This window comes from Ornithodoros turicata, chromosome 2, assembly GCF_037126465.1.
Source record: "Ornithodoros turicata isolate Travis chromosome 2, ASM3712646v1, whole genome shotgun sequence".
NCBI classification, from domain to species: domain Eukaryota; kingdom Metazoa; phylum Arthropoda; class Arachnida; order Ixodida; family Argasidae; genus Ornithodoros; species Ornithodoros turicata.
This window is the reverse complement of record NC_088202.1, coordinates 148,789,909-148,811,489: the sequence shown is the minus strand read 5'-3', so window position 1 is coordinate 148,811,489 and position 21,581 is coordinate 148,789,909. Positions and strand designations below refer to the sequence as shown.

At 44.5% G+C, this 21,581-nt stretch overlaps 1 protein-coding gene and 1 long non-coding RNA gene across 2 annotated transcripts in view; one reads left to right on the top strand and one right to left on the bottom strand.

Moving 5' to 3' along the window:
- Positions 1 to 4,236: 4,236 nt before the first annotated feature.
- The window catches only part of LOC135386366 (V-type proton ATPase 116 kDa subunit a 1-like), a 31,475-nt gene continuing 14,130 nt past the window's right edge, over positions 4,237 to 21,581 (top strand). Inside the window, exons 1-14 of the mRNA XM_064616226.1 lie at positions 4,237 to 4,421; positions 5,012 to 5,090; positions 7,656 to 7,753; positions 8,651 to 8,779; positions 9,041 to 9,132; positions 11,698 to 11,824; positions 12,661 to 12,743; positions 12,837 to 12,930; positions 14,019 to 14,231; positions 15,119 to 15,269; positions 15,380 to 15,519; positions 16,473 to 16,618; positions 18,147 to 18,231; positions 19,757 to 19,875. Coding sequence (XP_064472296.1) covers positions 4,305 to 4,421; positions 5,012 to 5,090; positions 7,656 to 7,753; positions 8,651 to 8,779; positions 9,041 to 9,132; positions 11,698 to 11,824; positions 12,661 to 12,743; positions 12,837 to 12,930; positions 14,019 to 14,231; positions 15,119 to 15,269; positions 15,380 to 15,519; positions 16,473 to 16,618; positions 18,147 to 18,231; positions 19,757 to 19,875 — 1,673 coding nt within the window. The 5' untranslated portion in view covers positions 4,237 to 4,304. The remainder of the gene's footprint in view (positions 4,422 to 5,011; positions 5,091 to 7,655; positions 7,754 to 8,650; positions 8,780 to 9,040; positions 9,133 to 11,697; positions 11,825 to 12,660; positions 12,744 to 12,836; positions 12,931 to 14,018; positions 14,232 to 15,118; positions 15,270 to 15,379; positions 15,520 to 16,472; positions 16,619 to 18,146; positions 18,232 to 19,756; positions 19,876 to 21,581) is intronic.
- Positions 16,501 to 21,552, bottom strand: LOC135386368 (uncharacterized). The gene is made up of 3 exons (XR_010420672.1): positions 21,472 to 21,552; positions 17,022 to 17,124; positions 16,501 to 16,661 (listed from the first exon to the last, which is right to left on the bottom strand). It is a non-coding gene; the product is annotated as an uncharacterized LOC135386368 (long non-coding RNA).

Here is a 21,581-nt window from a genome sequence, read left to right as displayed (position 1 = left end):
GTTTTTTTTCATGTATTTTTTTAGTTTATTTTTTGTCCCAGAGGCAATGACACGACTCCTGTGAAGGCGAAGTGCCAAAGCCCACCCTGACACGAAAGGGATAGGACGCGACTACTACTACTACCAGACCTACATAGAGAAAGCCTGCTTACTCGTCGACGTGACGTAGCAACTAATAATCAGCCAATCAGGATCGCGTTTTCAGCGTGGCAGCCAATCACGAATGAGCTCCCAGCAGTCGTAGCCATGGAGACGAACCACCGTCGTCTGCGAGCAGTGATGGAACGTCCCCGAGTACTAAACGGGAAAACTTTAAAGTAGCACAGAAGTCATTTTTAAGACCCAGTTTTCTTCCTATAAAACTGTTAAATAGGCCAGTAAGATGCACCATGCGAACTAATTTACACCACAGAGTCATAATTATCGCAGAAATTGAATTTAAAATACGCCGCAAAAAGTGACCGTGCGCAACGGTGGTGAAGAGCAGTACCAGCCTGTGATCTGCCTGGAACCTCGCGCTGACGCTATAAGGAGAACGCTCGCTGATTGGCCTAGAGAAATGTTGTCTGCTACTCCGCTGTCGTCTGCTACTCGGCTGTTCGGGGTTCTGATAAAGCCTTTCTCCTTGCTCGGTAATGCTTCGGCCGCTCCTTCTATCCCCAATTCTCCGGGAAAACTGGCAAAACAGGTTTACGGCGGCAAAGGGACAAGGCGCTGACCCCCACTGACCAGCAAACCAGAACGAGTCTCCTTATGCCGTCATCGGTGACGTGCCATCATACCTCCTCATCCTCGTTATAGCTGGAGTGGCGAGTTAAGGGTGAAGGCGCGGAGCTATGTTTATGTGAGTTTTTTTCTGGGAAACAAACTGCACACATCAAAACCTTTCGCGCTATTCTGTATAATGACACACACACTTTCATCGGATGTCTTAATCTGAAATTTTTTTGGATGGCCCTCTGTACTCCTTTAAGATAAAGCTCAAAACAGTCCAGTATCTTTCTCATGACTGATTTTCTGGAAAGTGTGTTGCGCGTTTTATCTACAGATTCACGTGTACAGGTTCCAAGTTAGCTGCAATCATTTCTGATTTGAATTCGCAGACGAATTCTGAATTTATATGTCCACGTAGCGAAGGAGGGAGAGGAGGCAATAAGCAGGCCTTCTGTATCTAGGTGGCGTTGACTCGCGCATGTGCACGGGTGAGGGGTCTGCCATGGCGCTGTTGTCAGCTCTTCGATTGTTTTCTCGTTGTTTGTTGCTGCACGTATTAATTGTTAACACAGAACGTTCTTTCTAGTGATGGGCGATAGTCACTCGATTGTTGAGATGACTACTCATTTGACTATCGATAGTAAGCTGGACAGAGTCCAAACCCGCCTACCTTTATTTATAGTTGCACAGTAGATATTTTTGAAATAGTTTCGCACCGCTGGCATCAAAAAAGAAGAAAAAAAAACGATTACGTAAAAAGCTGGCCAAACTCAGTGCCGTGTATGCCAAAGGAAGTCAGGCCATTAGGAGGAGCCTAAAAAGAGGCTCGACCTGTCAATCAAACTTTTGCGCATTTCATTGGTTACCGTTTTCCATTGGAGCTGCCATGACACCAAATTTTCTCAAAGATGGAGGATGGTGCTTGGAACGGCGAAGCGGAGATTTCGTGACAAAAAATTTTCACAGACTACTTTAATTTCATACTGTGAGTATACATCCTCATGTACGCATCTGCAAAATCAGATTCAACTTTCGCTCCGCCATCATTATTCACGCGAAAATGGGATGTTTCGTCGCTAACGTTAGGCCTATAGTTAAGACCGTGATATCAAGAGAATAGCAAGAAGGACGACCCTTATACGTAGGATTTTGCATTATGTAATTGCATTTTTATACATACATCTTTGCTCATTTTTGATTCGACCTACTTACATTACGTGATTTAAAACTGCGGTCGTCTGCTACGAAGAAGCGGTTGTACCCACAGGGGTGACACAAACCCGCCATTGTTGTAACTACCTAACTACCTTCAACGGGTGCTTTTTTGCAAAACTTCAGACTTCCTCACGTCGCACGAACGATTTCTGCGTCCTTTGGAGATGCAGGGATTCCTTGCCATGTTCGTCTTTCCGCAGTCGACCCAGGTGGGGAGGGACACGAGACGGCAGCAAAGACCATTCTATGCCCACTATTCTGCCTGACAAACAAACAAAAGACTCGTGGTGGCGGACCACCAAGTGAAATAAACGAGGGGCCAACAACAACACACCACGCAGCCAACGCAGGTCGTTTTGTCAGCTGACGGAAAGGTCAAAGCTGTCAAAGCAGGTCAGAGAACGGATAACCCATTACATTTCACGTATAGGATTTGTTGAACTTATATCGTATTTATATGACTGAAAAAAAAAAAAAGAAGAAGAAGACAACGAAAAGTGCACATAACAGCTGTAGCAGAAAACGTCTTCTTTTGGTATTTGCCTGCGACACCTCTCGGGGAAGGCTAGGATATACAAACCATGGTTACCATGTATGTATCTATTTGTCCTTTCTTTGTTGTTCTAGCCTTAGAACATCAGTTCTCTCATGGTTACCAACTTACGCGGTAAATCTCGCTTGCCACAGCCCATCGGTTTCGGTTTCGCTGGGCGGTGAGTGGATGGCTTTTATAGGCCTTCCCTTGATACACTCCAATTACGGTGAAAATTTCAAGATTTGTTCTGTGCATAATTGTCTCTCCTCAGTGCGGATCTTGCTTTCAGTCTTGTAAGCAATAGAACAATCCGAAATGACATCCCATTTTTCAGTTTTCCTAAGGAGCATTTATAAATTACCTACGCCAAATATCAATAATACGGGCCTGTGGCACACTTTGTGTATCCCAGGACACTACGCTGCAGAAAACTACATAGCGCTATTTTCTTTTTTCTTCGCGTAAAACCTTGACGAAGAGGAGCAAAAAATGAGAATATGGTCATGTTCCTGGCTTTATAGTAGAACAGCTGAGCGATGTATAATCAAAAGGGCGCTGTAGCGCATCTGTATTGAAAAAAAAAAAAATGCTTTCCAAGGATACCAATACTTCTAACGCCAGACAAATAGGAGCGGCGCAATCTCTTGGCAAACATGGCCAGACGAAGGTCGGCTTGCTACTCAAAAAAAAAAAAAAAAAGGGAAGAAAAGAAAAGAAAAGGAAAAAGAGAAAGAAGAAAAGGAAAAGGAAGAACAAGCTCACTTTAGTGAATAAGAATAGCCATTCTTGCTGCCACGCGTTCTTTTGTTTATGTTTGTGAGACGGTTTGGAACACGGCTGATTCAATTTGACTGCATTAACTGTCGAATTAAATTTCAGCCTCAATTTTGCGTCATCATGCACTGAAACGGAAATAAATTTGGTACTAGGAAAAGCCGGTGGGGCAGCGACGGTAGGTATATTTTTGATGGGTCGTAGGGTTTTGGAAACACTGGCGGTAACTATTCAATATGGATGCATAAGTTATCTATGATTGGGTGGACAACGGTGGTGAAAGGGTCCGTTGTCGGCCTTACAACGTCACGACTGACGCTCTGAGAGAATATGCGTCCTAGGCCGACTTCAATGGGAACTGTGCCGACGTATGTCTGAAAGCGTTTAAAGGGAGACTTGGAAGGATTCGAAAGAAATTAGGATGAGCATCATACCCAACACGGGCCACTCCCTTGATACTGAATACAACATTCGCGTTTATTTTGTGCGAGTAATTAATTCGTAGATGATGACAATACCAAACCGAAACCAAAACGCAAAGCGCACAGCGGTTCGCCCGAAGGAAGATACTGTGACGTCACCCAGCATTGTCGTCTGCTACGAAGGCTACGAAGCTTGCATTCTTCCATGCCGGATGACGTCGCAGTGTTGCTTTCAGCGCCCTCTTGCTTCACAGAGGCGAAGCGCTCACTTCGTAATAATTCGTTCGAATAAAATCTGCGTACTTTGGGAACGCGATATTTCGTACGTATGTTCCTGACACCCCAAGGGTTATTGCTACGTCACAATCTTTGTGACGCCGGCTGGTACCCCGGCTGGAATCCAGGTACTTCCCTGTCACGCTAACCACTGAGCCACGGGAGCTGGTCATTACGTGAAGCGGTCCCACACGAAAGCACGCTGGAAAGGTTTGAATTTTCCGCGGTTCACGTACGTCACGTATACTTGGATGACGTCACCAACCGATGAGAAAAGGTCTTTGAACAATGATACGAGGGGCGTTGAGAGAAGATAACGCTTCGCTTCTACGACGAGTGTCCGCAGAACGTCGGAGAACAGCTACAAGATGGGGACGTTGTTTCGAAGTGAACCTATGACATTGTGTCAACTGTTCATCCAGTCGGAGTCCGTTTTCAACTGCGTCTCGGAGTTGGGTCAACTGGGCATCGTTCAGTTCAGAGACGTGAGTATATACCCAATTTCTTCTCTCCCTCGGGTTCCCGGGATCCGTCCGTCCGGCCAATACTAACAGTCACGTGAGGGATTTTCACGTGAGGCGGTGCGCAGGGTGAACACATATTTTTACGCCTGTATACGCGAAAATAAGATAGCAAAAGTGGGACTACATGCTTAAAGAAAAGAAAAATGAATTTATGCTGGTTCCGCTGGCTTTGTGTTTACATTTACGTTGCGGGAATGTAAATACAAAATACTGAGAAAAAACGCCCATATGAAGAAACACTTCATAAATTAAATAAAGTGCCTTACACGCTGTGATTATGTACAAGTCAGTAAATCAATATTCTTTACTCACTTGAATTCGTAAACAGCTCGCTCGTTTGTACACTTGCCGATTTTTATGTTTACTCGCTCCGCTGCATAAAAAACAAAATCCGTTCAACTAATCTGGTATTTTATTTGCTCGAGAAAGGTTTGGGGTAGGATGTTTATACTTCCTGTGTTGGGCTGAGTTGTGAAATTCGACAAAAAAAGAAAAAAAGAAAAGAAAACATAGTCTGGTATAAGACGTCGTGTGATTGTCATGTTTTTCAGTTAAATCCCAGTGTGAGTGCATTCCAGAGAAAATTCGTCGGAGAAATTCGTCGCTGCGATGACGTTGAAAGGAAATTGCGTAAGCTATTTTTTCCCATTCTTTCTGGACACGAGTGGCACCCATGCTTTATTATGTGCTTGACATGTCAAAACACATTTACGTGCATATTAGTATTTATATGGACATGAACCGTACAAATTCCAAGTTCTGTACATTTATCCATGCGCACTGCACGCTGCGTACATTTGCAATTGATGTAAACATTGACATTTATTTAAATCTATCACCAAAACATTCTGCTCATTACTGATTAACGGGAACCCAAGTTGCCAAAGGAATATAGTAGGGTCTGTCACGTGTTTCATGGAACCATTGTCAGTGCTGATGACGTCAGTGCTCTCGATTTTCTGGAACATAATGTCGATAAATTCGGGGGTCCTTGTGATCGTAGATAATCGACGGTTGACCACTTGTGGCTATTCTTTGTTGGTTCAGTGAGGCACGCATTACATCTTTTTGTACCAATTCACCTCTCCCTGTTTGTAAACAAATGACGTCATAATGTTCGACAGCGCCACCAATTTGGTAGAGTTGAACTACGCTCGAAGCTAGGGGCGAACAAGGTTGCGCCTGAAAGCCACAGTCTTGAGCGGATTACTATGGTCTCTGAAAGGAACGAGACCTTCGGTCCTACTTTTCTTTCAATTGGAGGCAGCGAACAAGTGCCCCTTCGTAGAACCCAGCCGTCCCCTTCCGATTTGTTTCGGTTTCGGTCTGTCTACCAACGTCATGATGACGTTCCTCGGGTAGAGGTAGAGTTTTGAACGCACAAGACCTGCAGAAGACAAAATGAATTCCGCTTTTATGAAGCATCCCGGTGCGTGCGTATTAAAATCTGTCCCCCACGATGAACATGATGCGCCTGACACACCATGGTGTCCTCCTACACTCTAAGAAAAAAAAGGAGTAAAACGGGGAGTAATTGCAGCTTATACTCCCCCTGGACTGCAATTACTCCCCATTTTACTCCCCAAACCCGGCATTTAGTCCCGACATTTACTCCCCAGGACTGCAAATTGCCACTGAACTTCGCGAATTGTCTTCCGAATGCAACAGTCTACGTAAATATGTGCCCCTGGTCAGTCTGATGGCATAAGGCTGTATAACTCAGCCAACACAGCAATTTTCCAGCCACACAGAGTAAGAAACACTTAGCGCATCTTTCTTCGCAAACTGCGCCCTATGTATGGCGCAAGATTTTATATAACTCGATATATCACGGTTGACGGTTTGCTTCAACATATTTTCATGCATGCACACGAATTATGTACCTGGGACTCTTAAAACAGCGCGTTAAATGCAGTCTCCACTCTGTGACATTCATTTACTCCCATGCATTTACTCCCGAAAGGGACTATTTTTTGTGGCAATGCATTTAGTCCCCAAAAGGAGTAAAGGGTACTCCTTTTTTTCTTAGAGTGTATATGCTCGGGAGACCTGTTTTCGTCTTCCATGAATGGGTTTTCCCTTTATAACGGGCAGTGGCGTTACACCACCTATAGTTCCCTGGTGAACTGCCTGAAACAAGCCTATACGCTCCCGCAGTCGGGGCCACCGAAGGCCATCCGGCACCGGCGTATAAAATTTGGAAATTTATTTCCGCAATCAAACACGCAAGATGTTTCCGATAACATGTCCGATAATCTATAACATGTTTACTACAAAAAGAAAGTGCCCGGTGGATGAATGCCAGTGAATGACTTTTATCACCACACTGAATGAATTTCTTTAATAGTATGGAGTAACACTGGCTTGCATAACAAGTTGTAAAAAGAAGAAGAAAAGCGTGAACGTTTCGACACCTATTCGGGCGTCATCATCAGCACAGGAAAATGAAACGGGGGCTTAAAACGGGAATCCTTTTAAACCCTTGTAACAGACTGGTAAGGGCCCCTTGTGACTGTTACAGGCATTTATCTCGCTATGAATGTGCCAAGATTCAAGGAATTTTCTCACCCCCCATCTGTGTTCAAAGGTCAATTTCTTCTTCTTTTTACAACTTGTTATGCAAGCCAGTGTTACTCCATACTATTAAAGAAACATGTCGCCTGGCTTTTGGTCCATCTTCAACTTCACTGAATGAATTGTAGAAGAGATGGTGTTTCTCTACATTTGGTGACCCCGAACGCGATTGCCACCGTGCGCAATAAACACATACAATAACACAGTGGTTCATATGTCGACTTTTCCTTTTTGTTTTTCCCCTAAGTGATCGAATGTACGTTATTAACGCCAAGTTCGTAGATCTCATTTTTTTTTATCGCAGTTGGAATAGCAGTTTTCGCATTTTGGGTTCCTTATTTTTCGGCCTTTCGATAATTCGGTTTTCTGACTTTTCGGCCTTCGATAGTTCGGTTTTCTAAATTTTCGGTGTTTCGATTTTTAGCCTTTTGACGGCCACCATTGTTGCTCCAATGACGAGGGCGTCCCAATCCAGTGACTTTAGTCGAATGGCCATTGGCTTTAATGAGAATGCCCCGGGTATTACCTTCATGCCAGGAGGGTGACGTCTGCGTCAGACAATTTCAAAGAGAATATTTTACGCGGCATAGTCGATGAAATCTCTATTTTCTGCCAACACAGGTTACGTAGAGAAAGAAATATGCAGCGAAAAAATTTCCATCCCGGAGAGCGAATACGAGATGGAGCTACCACAAGAGAGGGACATGACGGATTTGGAGGTACTGGTTTTATTGCTATAATTGAGCAATGACAGTCGAAGAAAAGCTGACCTTCGTGAGGTTTGTCATTTCTACGTTCAATTACATTACCTATGACTACTTTTTGATAAAACGACGAATGAGAGGGGTTCATATTTGTCGTTCATTACACGCTGCATCCGGGGTTCGTATCTCGGCAACTATCCGTGTATTCGCGCGAGCGACATTTCCCCGCAGAAGCGGAAGACGCGAAAGACGTCATAGCTTTCTGAGTCCAGTGTTCACGTACGCTGCTAACCGCGGGGAATATCCTGCGACCACGACCTACTAGATTATAACGACCATGTCAGGCGTACCCCTCCCATGCGCCGCATTTTTGAAAGGCAGCGGTGGCGCTTCTGATCGTCCTTGTTATTTCTTCCTCAACTTCTACAATACTTTGTACTTCAGCATACCTTAGTATTTCTGTACAAGCTGTGGACTTCCACAGATGTTTAATTCTGAGGTTGATTATTATCATCATTCTACGCGTTTTCATAGGAGCTATCGCTGTCGTCTGCTACGGTTGTCGTACATACGCTTCTGCGAGTTCAGAATTCAAATTTCCATCGTCCAATCGTGCGCCAGTCTGCCAGGGCGCGTCAGTAGCGCCCCTGGCGGATCGTGCGGACATTCACCTCATAGGGTTTGCCGATTGTGACATGGTCGTTATAATCTAGTAGGTCGTGCCTGCGACACAGCCACAAGATATTCTGTAGCAGACGACAGGAAAGACGCTCATGGTGTCGTCTGCGAAGTGTCGTCTGCTAAGTGCGCAGTACGCCGCTCCCGATATTCCGCACCGTGTGAAAGCTCAACATAACACGGGACGGAACGTGGTCTCTGTGAGCAGTGTTTTCGCTTCTTCCTGCTTTACAGGCACTGGTGAGCAACCTGGAAGCCGAGCTGAGAGAAGTGAATCAGAACAACGTCCTTCTGCAGAGAAGCTACGTCGAATTGACGGAGATCAAGCACGTGCTCAAGAATGTCGACTCATTTTTAGAACACGTATGTCTTTATTAGAAAAATTCGCGTGTCGTCATTATAACGTTGCAAATACGCAGAGTGGTTTATAATTTTTTTCTTTTGAAATGAACTTACGACAAAGGAACCGGACGAAGGTTTCTTATTATACCTATACACACGAAAAATGGGCGAATTAATTAGTGCATCAGTCTGCAAAGTAGAACCGTTACGACATGTATCAACAGCGACAGGAGGAGGACCAGCAGCGGCACAGTTTTGTAATATGGTTGTAATCTGGTGCAGGACGAGTCCACCCACGAGCACGAGATGGTCCGGCGAATGACGGAGGACGGACGTCGCGACCGGGCGCCTTCGGAGCTGCACGTCGAAATCGGGTCAGTCTTTCCCCTTTGATCACAATGTTCATCTGGAGTTCTAAATTCCCGTCCTCCACCTTAAAGCAAACAAAGATGCTTAAATCACGTCTTGTAGTCGTTAAAGGTCCCTCAATCACGACACCTGACGTCACCAAAAAAGCTTTCACGTAAGCCACCGATTTCCAAGACATTACACTTTTGCGCGACTCCAGAAAACACAATCGCATATTTTCGCCGTGCCTAACTTGACCAAACGCGTTTTCCCCGGAACTAACTACAAACCCGGACTAACTCACAAAGTGACTTTATAGCAGCTGCAGCGGTCAGGTGTACTCAGCCTGAAGGTTTGCTGAGTGATAACAACTCGTAAAGGCTAGCAGACTGATAACTTTACTTGCTGATAAGACAATGATGAACAAGGTCAAATACTCTCATTTGGGAAAAGTACGAAAACCTCCCGTCTGATAAGTACCTACCGATAAGGAACCGGTGACTGATAAGGGCTCACTAATATGAATAACTGCCAGTCTCTGGAAAAGAGCAGCTGGTAATGTATGGTGTAATGCTTGCCAGTCGGTATAATCAGAATATGAGACCTTTATTGTTATTCCTTATCAGTTAGTAATGTTATCAGTCCACTTGCTCTTATCAGTCGTTATCACTAAACGAACCCTCATGCTTTGTTCGCCAGTGCCCATGAGCTCATTTTATACTGTATCGGTTAGTCTTTATCTACGAGCCCTTATAGGCAACTCCTTATCAGACGATACGTTCCTATCATTTCATCAATGCCGCCAACAATCTTGTCGGTCGTTATCTGTCAACAGGGCCAGAGTTGCCTTATTGTTTCTTTACCGCGAATTATCAATTTTTATCAGCTGATAACAACCAAGATCAACTGGTCAGTCGCTACCAGTCAACCGCGATTCGCATGGGCCTCAGCACTTAACCAGTTATTGGACAGTATGGTTGTCAGTGAACTAGCTCTTATCATGAGTTATGGGGCTCTCATCAACCGCTATAGCTCATTTCAATACTTATCGACTGATAAGGATTGATAATTACTGACAAGATCGTTGGTGTCATAGGTGAGACTATATGAATTCATTAAGTGATAAGGAGTTACTGATAAGGGCTCATAAGCAGGCTAACTGATACAGTTTTATGGAAGCTTCGTGCAAGCTTGCTGCGCCCTGTTGGACTGAGGGCTGGCGATTGAGAGTGCTCGACCTGGAAGGACCTTCTATAAGATCTGGTAGGCTGATAGCGTTACTAACTGATAAGGAAATGATAAAGACGTTTCATACTCTGACCTAGGGCGAAGTGTTAGGACGTGCTGACGAACAAGCAATTATCACTGTAGCTTATCAGTAGCTCATTTCCAGACAGCGGCAGGCATCTCGTTTCATTAGTGTGTCTTTATCAGTCACCTGTCCTTATCGGTAGGTGCCTCCAAGAGAGCAGGTTTTCATACTAGGTTTTCCACAATGAGAGCATGATACATTGTTCATCATTTCCTTATCAGTAAATAAAGTTATCAGCTTGACAGCCTACATCTGTTGTGATCATTTAGCGAACCATTATGGTCAGTTCACCAGACCACAGCAGCTGGTATAAAGTTATTTCCTCAGTTTGACTTTGGTTACAAGCCCTTATCAGCGACTCCTCAAAAGTCGACGCATCCCCATTATCTCATCTATGACACCAATAACCCTTCCAGTTGTTATCCACCAGTTGTTATCCTTCATGGCTAATTATGAATCCTTATCAGTCGATAGATATTTATCAGTTAGCAGAAACAACGGGTCAGTTCGTATCACTTAGTCAACACCGATCCACATTAACATCAACAGCATTTCGTTTCTTATCAGTCAGAATCGTTGTAAGTAAACTAGCTCTTACAAGTAATTATCACTGGTCGAATATTTATCGCGAATCCACGCAAACTATTCAACATGTATTATCCGTTTTTCGTGAGTCGATCTGGATGAATCCTTATCAATAATGACTTATCAGTCGATAAATTCAATAATGAGGTACGAATTAAATTTAGAGTGCTTAAAACACCGTGGATTAACTCGGATGGCACCCGGATTCAATTGAATAGCACTTGGATTAAATCAGATGGCAGGCGAACTAATTTAGGTGGCATTTGCATTAAAATGTACCATCGCCGACTATATCAGTAAAATACAGCAGCTTTCTTTTCTCATTTGCGTTGTTCCTCCGGCGATGCAGCGCTCCACTCATTGTCACTCATTGTCATGTTTACTTTGTTCCTGTTACAGTGAACCCTCGTTAATATGACCCCCGATAATCTGACATACGCGCTTTACGACCATACTCTTGGGGAACAATGCTGTGAAACCTCTAATACCCCCCCCCCCCGTTTATATGACAATTCCGCATTATGACCAAAATTTTCGGGAAAAGGTCATGGTCATAATAACCAGGGTTCACTGTATTTATCCACTATTTATGTTACTTCCACACCTCGATTGGCTTACGTGTATTGCTACTGTATAGTTACGAATTGCGATTAATTAGTCATGGGTCCTTGTTCTCAATGTGTACTGGAATCAGGTTCGTCGCTGGAGTGATTCTGACGGAGAAGTTTTCATCCTTCGAACGGATGCTCTGGCGTGTGAGCAGGGGAACTGTCTTTATTAGAAGGGTCTTCATAGACACTCCCATAGAAGACCCAAACACCGTTAGTATCACTTTCAGTTTTTTTCTACTTTGACGGTTCGTTGGGAAGAAGCGGGTCTGTCAATACATCTTGGCCAGTGTTCATGTGCCGTGTACACGGAGGAAAGGAAAGCGGATGATCTTCTTTAGAGCTTCGTAACGGGGGTCGCATTACCAGCCAATGATAGGGCACCGTGTGTGTTCTCTTATTATAAGTCATTAAATGAACACCAATGACAAGATGGAAAACGGTAACCAATGGAATGCGCCTAGGTTTGATTGACAGGTCGATTAGGCTCGTCCTAATGGCCAGACCCCGTTGGCATACACACCACTGGATGTCACTGAATGTTCTTTTCCGGTATAAAGCCGTCTTCCGATCCGGCTGTCTGCGGCGTTAGAAAGATTAATTAAGGTGCGAGTGGGTCCAACCGGAGAGGAGGGTGGAGCACCACACTCCGCAAAAGGAGATGTCCCGTTTAGTAAAAAGGAACGCGCTCCGGAGCTGCTACTTAACGCGCGATGTCTTGGGGGCCATGTTAACGCGAAGCACCCTTCAAACTGCTATGCAGACAATTGTAAAACCCAAAGAAGAAAACTAGCGGTGACGTCACATGACTTCCATCATGGTTGAGTTACCTCCTATAGTAGAAGGCCTGCGCACTGCCCAACTCACGGAGGCCTGCGTGAGTTTTGTGGCGAGCTGCTTTGTTCGCTCTTTCGTTGACGTCATAGCAGCATCCACAGCAGGCCTTCGTGTGTGACGCTGTGTCACGTGGGGCGCAGGCCTGATGCTATCTTGGAGGTGTTGATAGCAGACGGCTGCCGATGAGGTCTGAATTGTTGTTTTTATTTCAGGGTGATCCCCAGTTGAAATCTGTGTTCGTCGTTTTCTACCAAGGTGAACAGCTCAACTCCCGGATCAAGAAGATTTGTGATGCGTCAGTCACTTTCTTTGTCGCTTATTCAGTCTTGTATCGCTTCTTCTGGTGTGTCTTGACCGGGTATTTCTTCGTTTTTTTTTCTTTTTGTAGGTATCACGCGAGGCGGTATGCCGTGTCTTCGTCGAAAGAGGAACGGCGTGACATGACACTCAATGTCTTGACTCGGTTGGAAGATCTCAAGATCGTAAGCCTTCTTATATAGACTGGACCTATTGATGTTAAAAAAAGAAAACGCGTTTATATGGTAGTCATATGGTCCCGATGAAGCCAACGGACTCACTTCTTAAGAAGTCTATGGGGGATTTTTGTGTTCGCAGGGTTCTCGTAAACCTCGCTAAATTTCTACACGAAACAGGTACAGGCGTGTTCCCCTCGAGTTTATCTAGGGAATGACTTATTTTTGAAGGCCTGATGGCGATCCAGTGAATTTTGGCGAATTAAAATTAGTCAAATTTTCAACGTAGGAGTCTATGGGAGATGCAACAAAATCGCCTCTCTCGGCACGCCCGCCCGCGATATTTGGACCAAAATGATTTCATTCCCTACAGTAACAATCGGGAAATTGATTGCAATCAACAAATTTGACAAGCTGACTGCAGTTTTCCAGATCCCTGCGAATGAAAATCATGGCTTTGTCGTTCGCTACCATGTTCTGCAAGCTGGCTTCGATTACATTACTTCCTTAAAGCGTGGGAGGAAAGCAAAACGAAGAAAACAATTTTGCGACGGTGCAACCAGCTCTCTCCAGAAGCGAACGTTAACTAGACCGCTTGAGTCCGCCTTAATGGGATGTGCTTTATTGGGTCGCATAACAATGTACTGCACTGCAGAAAAGGAATTGTTGCCCTACTTGGCGAGATAAAACAAGCATGGAAGAAACGTTCTTATTGGTCCTCGTAAGCACGTGTTTGCTTCACTCATTGGCGGATGTGGCTCTCTTAACACACACACACATATATATATATATATATATGTTAAGAGATATGGCTTATATATGAAAAGATATGGCTTTGCACTGGGCTTTCAGTGAGTGAGTTATCTCACCCTGACGGGAGGAATCACGTGTTACGTGACCTTCTGACGCCATCCACTCAAACGTTGCCTGCCTGCGTACTATTGATGAGGCCCAACAAGGCCGAAACAGCTGTCCAGTACTGGCATGGCGACGTTTGAGCTACAAATATATATATATATATATATATATATAGGATAACCTGTGTAATCCGTTGGGAGCAACATACTCTTTCTTCCTCCGTAAATGTGATGACCTAGGTGCGAAACAAAGCTCAAGAGCATCGTGTTCGGATGCTGTCCAATGCGGCCAAAGAGTTTAGAGGATGGTTGGTGAAGGCACACAAACTCAAGGCGGTCTACCACGCCCTGAATCTCTTCAATGTGGACATCACTCACAAATGCCTTATCGGAGAAGCCTGGTGTCCAGAATCGGAACTAGAGGAGATCCAGAGGGCGCTCAAGAGAGGAACCGTGAGTATACCTTCTTGGTCTGACGACTGACGAAGCAAACAACTGCGAGCTAGGTTTCAAAGGTGGCCGACAGATGGCAGTACGATGAGGAAATGAAATGTAACACCATGCACTGTTTCTTCGGTCAAGTCAAAATTCGTGGAAGAATGATAGTTCCGCAAAGCACCCGTACTGGAACCGTACCACCATGAGTTCCTGAACAGCCTCTGTTATGTAAAAGACGAGAAATTGGCGCAGGATTGTCATCTTAACTGTGGAACTCCCTACGTTGCGAGCTGCGCATGAATACATATAAGTTTCGACAATCGTAAACGAGATGTGGTGGTGGAACGACTGGATGAGGGTCGCCGTTGTTGGCCAAAAGTCGCATCGTCACGACTATAGCAAAAAAGAAATAAAAATAACGGATGAATGGTGGAGATGCGTGGAGGGTGCGTGAGTCCGTCGTTGGGTGCAAAGCGCTAGAGAGGTCGGATCGCAAACGGCCCTCCCATTCAGACTATGTACCAGCCAATTAGAGCGCGGCTCCCTGATCCATTCGTTGAGGCAATCAATGAACGCTGTCAATTGACCTCTCCCTGTTTGTAAACAAGTGACGTCATAGTGTTCCACAGCGCCACGAACCTGGTAGAGTTGAACTATACTCTCGAAGCTAGGGGGGCGAACAAGGTCGCGCCCGAAAGCCACGGTCTTGAGTGAGATTACTATGGTCCCTGAAAGGGACGGGACCTTCGGTCCTATTCTTCGTTTACTAGGAGGCGAGCAAGTGCCCATTCGTGGTGCCCAGCCCTCCACTTCCGATTTGTTTCGGTTTCAGTCTGTCTACCAAGGTCATGATGACGTTTCTCGGGTAGACGTCACCAGAATCACCACGATCTGTCTTACAGGATACGAGCCAGAGCCACATTCCGTGCGTGCTGAATCGCCTGGAGACGACCGAATCACCTCCTACCTACAACCGCACCAACAAGTTCACCAGGGGCTTCCAGGCCATCGTGAACGCCTACGGGGTATCCACCTACCAGGAAGTCAATCCAGGTGTCTGCCACGTATATAGTAGCCATTCAGACTCTGCTTTCCGGTCACAGTCTGTTACTTTGCTCTCATATAGCATATCTCAAATATATCTGTCTGTCTATTGAATGCAGCTCCATACACCATCATCACATTTCCGTTCCTGTTTGCGGTTATGTTCGGAGACGCGGGTCACGGTCTCTTAATGCTCCTCTTCGCCCTTTTCCTCGTCCTCAGAGAGAAATCTCTGCAGAAGATCAAAGGAGCGGGAGAGGTGAGATTTTTTCACTTTAACCTTTTTATGCAGTCTTCGAGTTTTCCTTCTAATCTTTACAAATATACAAATTAAATAGGGGCGGTCAATCATACTCCCACGTTGTATTATAAAATACGAGTGCTTACCAGGAATGATTATTGTGAGTAATACATAGGGCCTGACTTTTTAGGGTTAAACCCGTATCCGCCCGATATTTACCCCCCCCCCCCGAACGAAATCTGTAAAATTCGGGTTTAACCCGAATCTACCCGAAAACATCCGGGTCGCGTGGCACACTCATAAGCGTGCATTAAAATAAAGTTTGATAACATTGCTAAACATTAGTTCCATGTTAAGACAAATTTTTATTAAACAAAAAAAATCACCCGAATACACCCGAATTCCTGACGACAGAATATGCCGTAACGGGATTTAACCCGAATACACCCGAATTTTCAAATGAAAAATATCACCAGATATTTACCCCCCGAATTTGGCCAAAAATAAAACCCGAAAAAGTCAGGCCCTAGTAATACATCGAGTATGACGTATTAAGCACATAATACCGACGCATGTGTATATTGCGAGGGTAATACGGTTCACGAAGAAAGAAACGGTACAAGTATACTAAGCTTCATTCTCCTATCAAGCTTTCGTTTATGCGAGTAGCGGGTTTGTGAGATAACATCCGGTTGACTGTACTCCTCCCGGATCTTCTATAGGAAATTGGTATTATAGTATCCAAATCCCCTGGTATTAAACTCGAGGAAGTACGCTACAGTATTATGCGATACAATAAGAAATTGCCATTGTGAGACTCTTATATAGATGCGTATAGGAATTGGTGCACAAGGTATAATGAATGTCACAAGAATCCCTTCCCGTGCTCCAAACGTTAGAACCGCTTTTATATTTTTACGTGCCATAGAATAGCAAAATGAAAAAAATAAAATAAAAACTGTCCCGCGCAGATATGGGACACATTCTTCAACGGTCGGTACATCATCTTGTTGATGGGTCTCTTCAGCATCTACACTGGTCTCATCTATAACGACGTCTTTTCCAAGTCTCTCAACATCTTCGGCTCCAGTTGGAAGGCTCCAGTGATACCATTCAAGTCAGTCGCAAACCCATCATAAAGAGAGGGGCGCATTCTGGGACTGGACAAATTTGAGAACAATGTATTTAATGACGATCTGATATAGTAGTTTTTGAGGGTCGGCACAAAACTTTCAATCTCCTCATATTGAGCGCCTTTATAACTTAATCTAAAATATATGGTGCGTACGATATTGGCTAACCGGGCACCGCGGCTGAGAGTTCTGCGATGTGAATATAATGGTTTTACACGTTCCAACTATGATTACATTTGATATCACTTGGATGCAAGATGTAGCAAAAACCGAAAGTGTCAGCTCACATGAGCAAACCGCGAGACGCGTTGCACATTATATTGCTCTTACTGTCACGCAATGTACTGTACAAGGTAATGCAAATGGTGATTTAGTTGTTTTACTCACACATGTTCCGTAGTTCAAGTAGTCCTTCGTATAGTCCTAGTCTTCCGCTCTAGCTAGAACCGTCTCGCTAAAGGTTGTTTCCTGTGCTCCGTTCGTCGCTTCACTGCAAGTACGGTGACACGGAAGCATGTACAGCCTGCGAGTTTCTTCCGATTCGTGCACATATAGCGCGTAATACCCTTCTTGACACAACGAAGACTTGTTTAGAGCGATGAAAAATTTGGTATAACGATCTCGAATATACTGACGAAATACAGCGTTATCTAAAACGAAATAAAGGCAAAAATAAGTATTTATTCGGCGCATTTGATTCTCGAATCTCGGATGCTGACGAACATGTCGCGATAAAATGCCGCTGCAGCCAACCCAAAAAGTGCCGCCGGAATTTAGTGCTGCTTGGCGATAACCCGGACATAACGACGAACGATTGTTTACAGCGATCAAACATTGGATATGACGATGCGATTTCGGGTGTACCTATGAAATAGGTAGAGTGTCTCTGTTTGAAATTACGACACATTGGGGGAAACATAAACGATCTTCCCATCCCGATAAAAAGCCCCAAAATAGTCACAAGCAGCACAATGTGCTGAAAATCGAGTGCAATGGGGGTGGACGGGTAGGTGAAAGGCCTCGAACAGACCCGTGAAACTAACCGTGTATTCACACGAGCGACATCCTCACGGAATATTCTAGCGGAAGAAAAAACGAAGACACTGCTTACATAGACCAAGTTCCGACCTGTGTTGTGTTGAGCATTCACACGGTGCGGAATATCGGGAGTGGCGAACTGCGCATTTAGCAGACGACACTTAGCAGACGACACCATCAGCGTGTTTTCCTGTCGTCTGCTACGGAATATCTTGTGCCTGTGTAGCAAGATATTCCCCACTATTAGCAGTGTACATTAAGACACGACGTTGAGCGCTCACGATCACGTGACAGCAGAAAGCTGTGACGCTTTTCGCATCTCCCGCTTCTGGGGGAATGTCGCTCGTGTGAATACACGGTAAAGAGCATTGATAAGACACATACCGTCCATCCTGATTGCACTCTACTTTCAGTACATTATGCTGCTTGGGGGTAGGTGAAAAATTGGACTATAATTCGATGTTTCGTGCGCAGGAATGCTACTGGGAAAGACCAACCTCTACAGCTGGACCCCACGAAAGACTACATTGGAACGCCTTATCCCTTTGGACTCGATCCCGTAAGTGAAGTTGCACAAATGGATTACTCCAGATTGATCGACTGGTAAAAGAAAAAAAATGAAGACGTTAGTCCCAAACTAGTCGGGACTGGCTACTCCAAGATGCGTTACTTAGGGGTCCTTATATATATATATATATATATAACAAATGAAGAAAGAAAGAGGGTGGGGGAAAAGAAAAAGAAAGCTGTACAAATCTATACGCTTTGTGAGGTACACATGCTCCGACGGAGCGCCCTCTCTCATCCGGCAACGTTATTGCCCTTCGCGTCTTCCAGGGGGCTCACTTTTTGCTCTCCGTTAGCGGAGCCCCACGTGACATACCATCCGACCGCTCCGACCTTGGAGAAAACACAGGGAGGGAGAAGTCACCTCTCCCATTTTCCCCTCTTTCAATCAGCGTCACGTGACTTCTCCACCACGTGACCCTCCCAGACGCCGGCGTCGTTGCTAGGAGACGAGTGCCCTCTCCAGAACATGACATCATTGCAATTTGTGGGGTTATGATTACGTCACCCTCTCCTCGCGTTATCGAAACTTGTGGAGGCTCAGCAGATCTTCAAAAATTGACAGAAATGCACTTCTTTTTATGGACTAAATAAATAAACGCTGTTCTTCGAGTTCGGAGTGGCACTTTTGTAAGGTGCCAACGAGGAAGACGAGAGGGCGGGGCCACGAGCAAGAAAGAAGATGTGACAGTTTTAGTATTGGGTTCCGTCGGGAAGGAACATTACAACTTTAACCACACATATTCGTACCATTCGAAAATAACTTCATATTGGGAGATTTACACGTTCACACGTAAAACAAGTTATACGTGTGACGCAGAACGCCAAACGTTTTTAATTTGCTAGTAAAATCGGGGTAAAAAGGCGACATCTGGTGGGGAATCCCAAATTTGTCGAGCAACAGTGATCATCTGGCTTGCTGCTCGTGATGGCTACATAGCCGACCCCTTTTCTTTTAGACAGTGTTATGCGCATGCAACGTTGTTTTACCGCTCTACTCGACGAGCAATGCCCGCAGTTGATGGCGAGTTGAACACAGTGTTGCCCGTAATTTTCAATTTTCATTTTCTAAAAACTACGAGCGACTATAGTGGGACGAGAAAGCTATTGTGGTGTCAGTGCGCAGAGGGATATCGAAGACATAAATTTTCTGAGGTTGCTACACACTCTTAGAAATGAGCTTCACCGCATAGCACGCTCCTAACCAAGCATCATCTCAAATGATGTCATTATCTGCTCTGATTTGTTGAAAACGGGAGGCGTACGCCTTTTTGTGACACTTAAAAAGGCGTACGCCTCCCGCCAGATACGCCGCGTACGCCAGATAACGATATCATTTGAGATGATGGTTGGTTAGGAGCATGCTATGCGGTAAAGTTCATTTTTAAGAGTGTACTTTACAGTGACTTTAACGTGTGATCTCTGACACGCGGTGCAATGTTAACATCCCGCCCACTGCTCTTACACTTTGTCAAATAAATCCAGTCAAAAGTGACACCGTTTTTGTCTCCATTCAGGTCTGGTTCATGGCATTCAACAAGATTCCCTTTACCAACTCGTACAAGATGAAGGTAGCTGTTATCCTGGGTGTCCTGCAGATGTTTTTCGGGGTAATCCTCAACCTCTGGAACCACATGTTAGTCTTCTCTTTCCACGTGTGACAGCGGAGTAATGACTATAGTGATGCCAGCAACTTTTCCGACAAAGTATTGGAAAACATTCATCCATGCCTTCCAGGAGCTTATACTATGTTACGTGGTTGGCTTGCTATTCAGAAAAAAAAGAAAAAGTAAAGAGAGAGAGAAAAGGACTAGGATGTAAAAGACGAACTAACGAAAGGTGAAAGAAGGATGAGATACATTAAAGAAAAAATAAGATTTTTTGTTTTTTAAAAAGAAGGTGAGAGTAATGTGCATGAGAGGTGAGGATAGGGCACTGTGTATCGGCTATGACGTTCCAGCAAGCCTGTGCTAGTCACGAACTCAGTTGGTGTAAGACGACGCGAACAAATAAAATTTTATGTTACGTCCTCCATATTCGAGTTTAAGCTCACTATTTTAAATTACGAAAGCTATATCAATAACCACGTTTTTCTTATTAACTCTCGATTGTAATGGTCTCCGTACCTTTGCAAACGAATCTGACCGGAAATTTGAAAGTTGGTCGAAATGCATGAAAGGTTCGTGGCACCACTAGCAGTTGCACCCCATATAGTCTGATATACAGGGTGTTTTTTTTTATACCCGCTACAGATTTTTTTTCTTAAAAAAAGTTCGGAGAGCAGAACATCACTGACGCCATTTTTGCGGGCGAGTTACGCTGCCAGAGGGACGTGCTGTGGGAAAGGGCATGTAACTAGCGGACGACTAATTACCTAAAATTAATTAATTAACTTTTCAATTTGATGTTTTCGCGAAAATGCGAGACTGCAGAATTGGAGGCGACCATTATTTGAATCCACCTCCTTTCCAAAAATTCCTGAAACGAACGCGTAATTTGAAATATAAATAGCCAAATATATTATGCAAATGAGGCGAAACGAGAACTACGCATTTCTCGAGTTCAAAAACAGGGAAATGACTGTTCGCGTCGGAGGGCCACGTGGTTTTTAGCGACCGACCTGGCTGGAATAAACGCTGATCCGTTGGCCAGAGAGACAGCTTTCCGGTTCAGATAAGCCGGATCGACGCAAGCCGACGTCCCGTTTTTTTTTTCTCCTTTCGTCTAATAAATATATCCCCCCCCCTCCCCCGGAATCGATGTCGTTTCTGCGCTCGAGAAGTGCGTACTTCTGGTTTTGCCTCATTTGCGTACCAAAGCTTGGCGATTTATGTCCCAAATTACGTTCGCTTCTCGGGATATTCAACAAGGACGATAGATTTGAATGACTGGCTCCAATTCTGTATCGGCAGTGAAGCTAGTCCATTTTGGTTAGGCTTCGGCAGTGAAGTTAATCGATTTTGGATAGGTTTTCCAGTTTTGACGCGTGGTATGCCTTCTCTCCTTTGTAACTAGTTATTGACCTTTGTGGACAACGATTGTTTCCATGATTGTGTAGTTCAGTGACTGTCGTAATGTTACATTTTTTTTTTTTTTTTTTCGTTTTGTACCGCCGCTACTCTGTGCCGCAAGGCGATGTCGCGTAACGAGCATAAATAAATAAATAATTCTGCAGTTTCGCATTTTCGCCTGAATATCTAAAAAGCTAATTAATGAGTCTTAGGTACGTTACATGATCTTTCCAACAGGACGTCCACCTAGCCGCGTAACCCACAGCCAAAAATGGCATCAGTGCTGCTCTCGCAGGTTCAAAAAATCTGTAATGGATAAAAAAAAACAAAA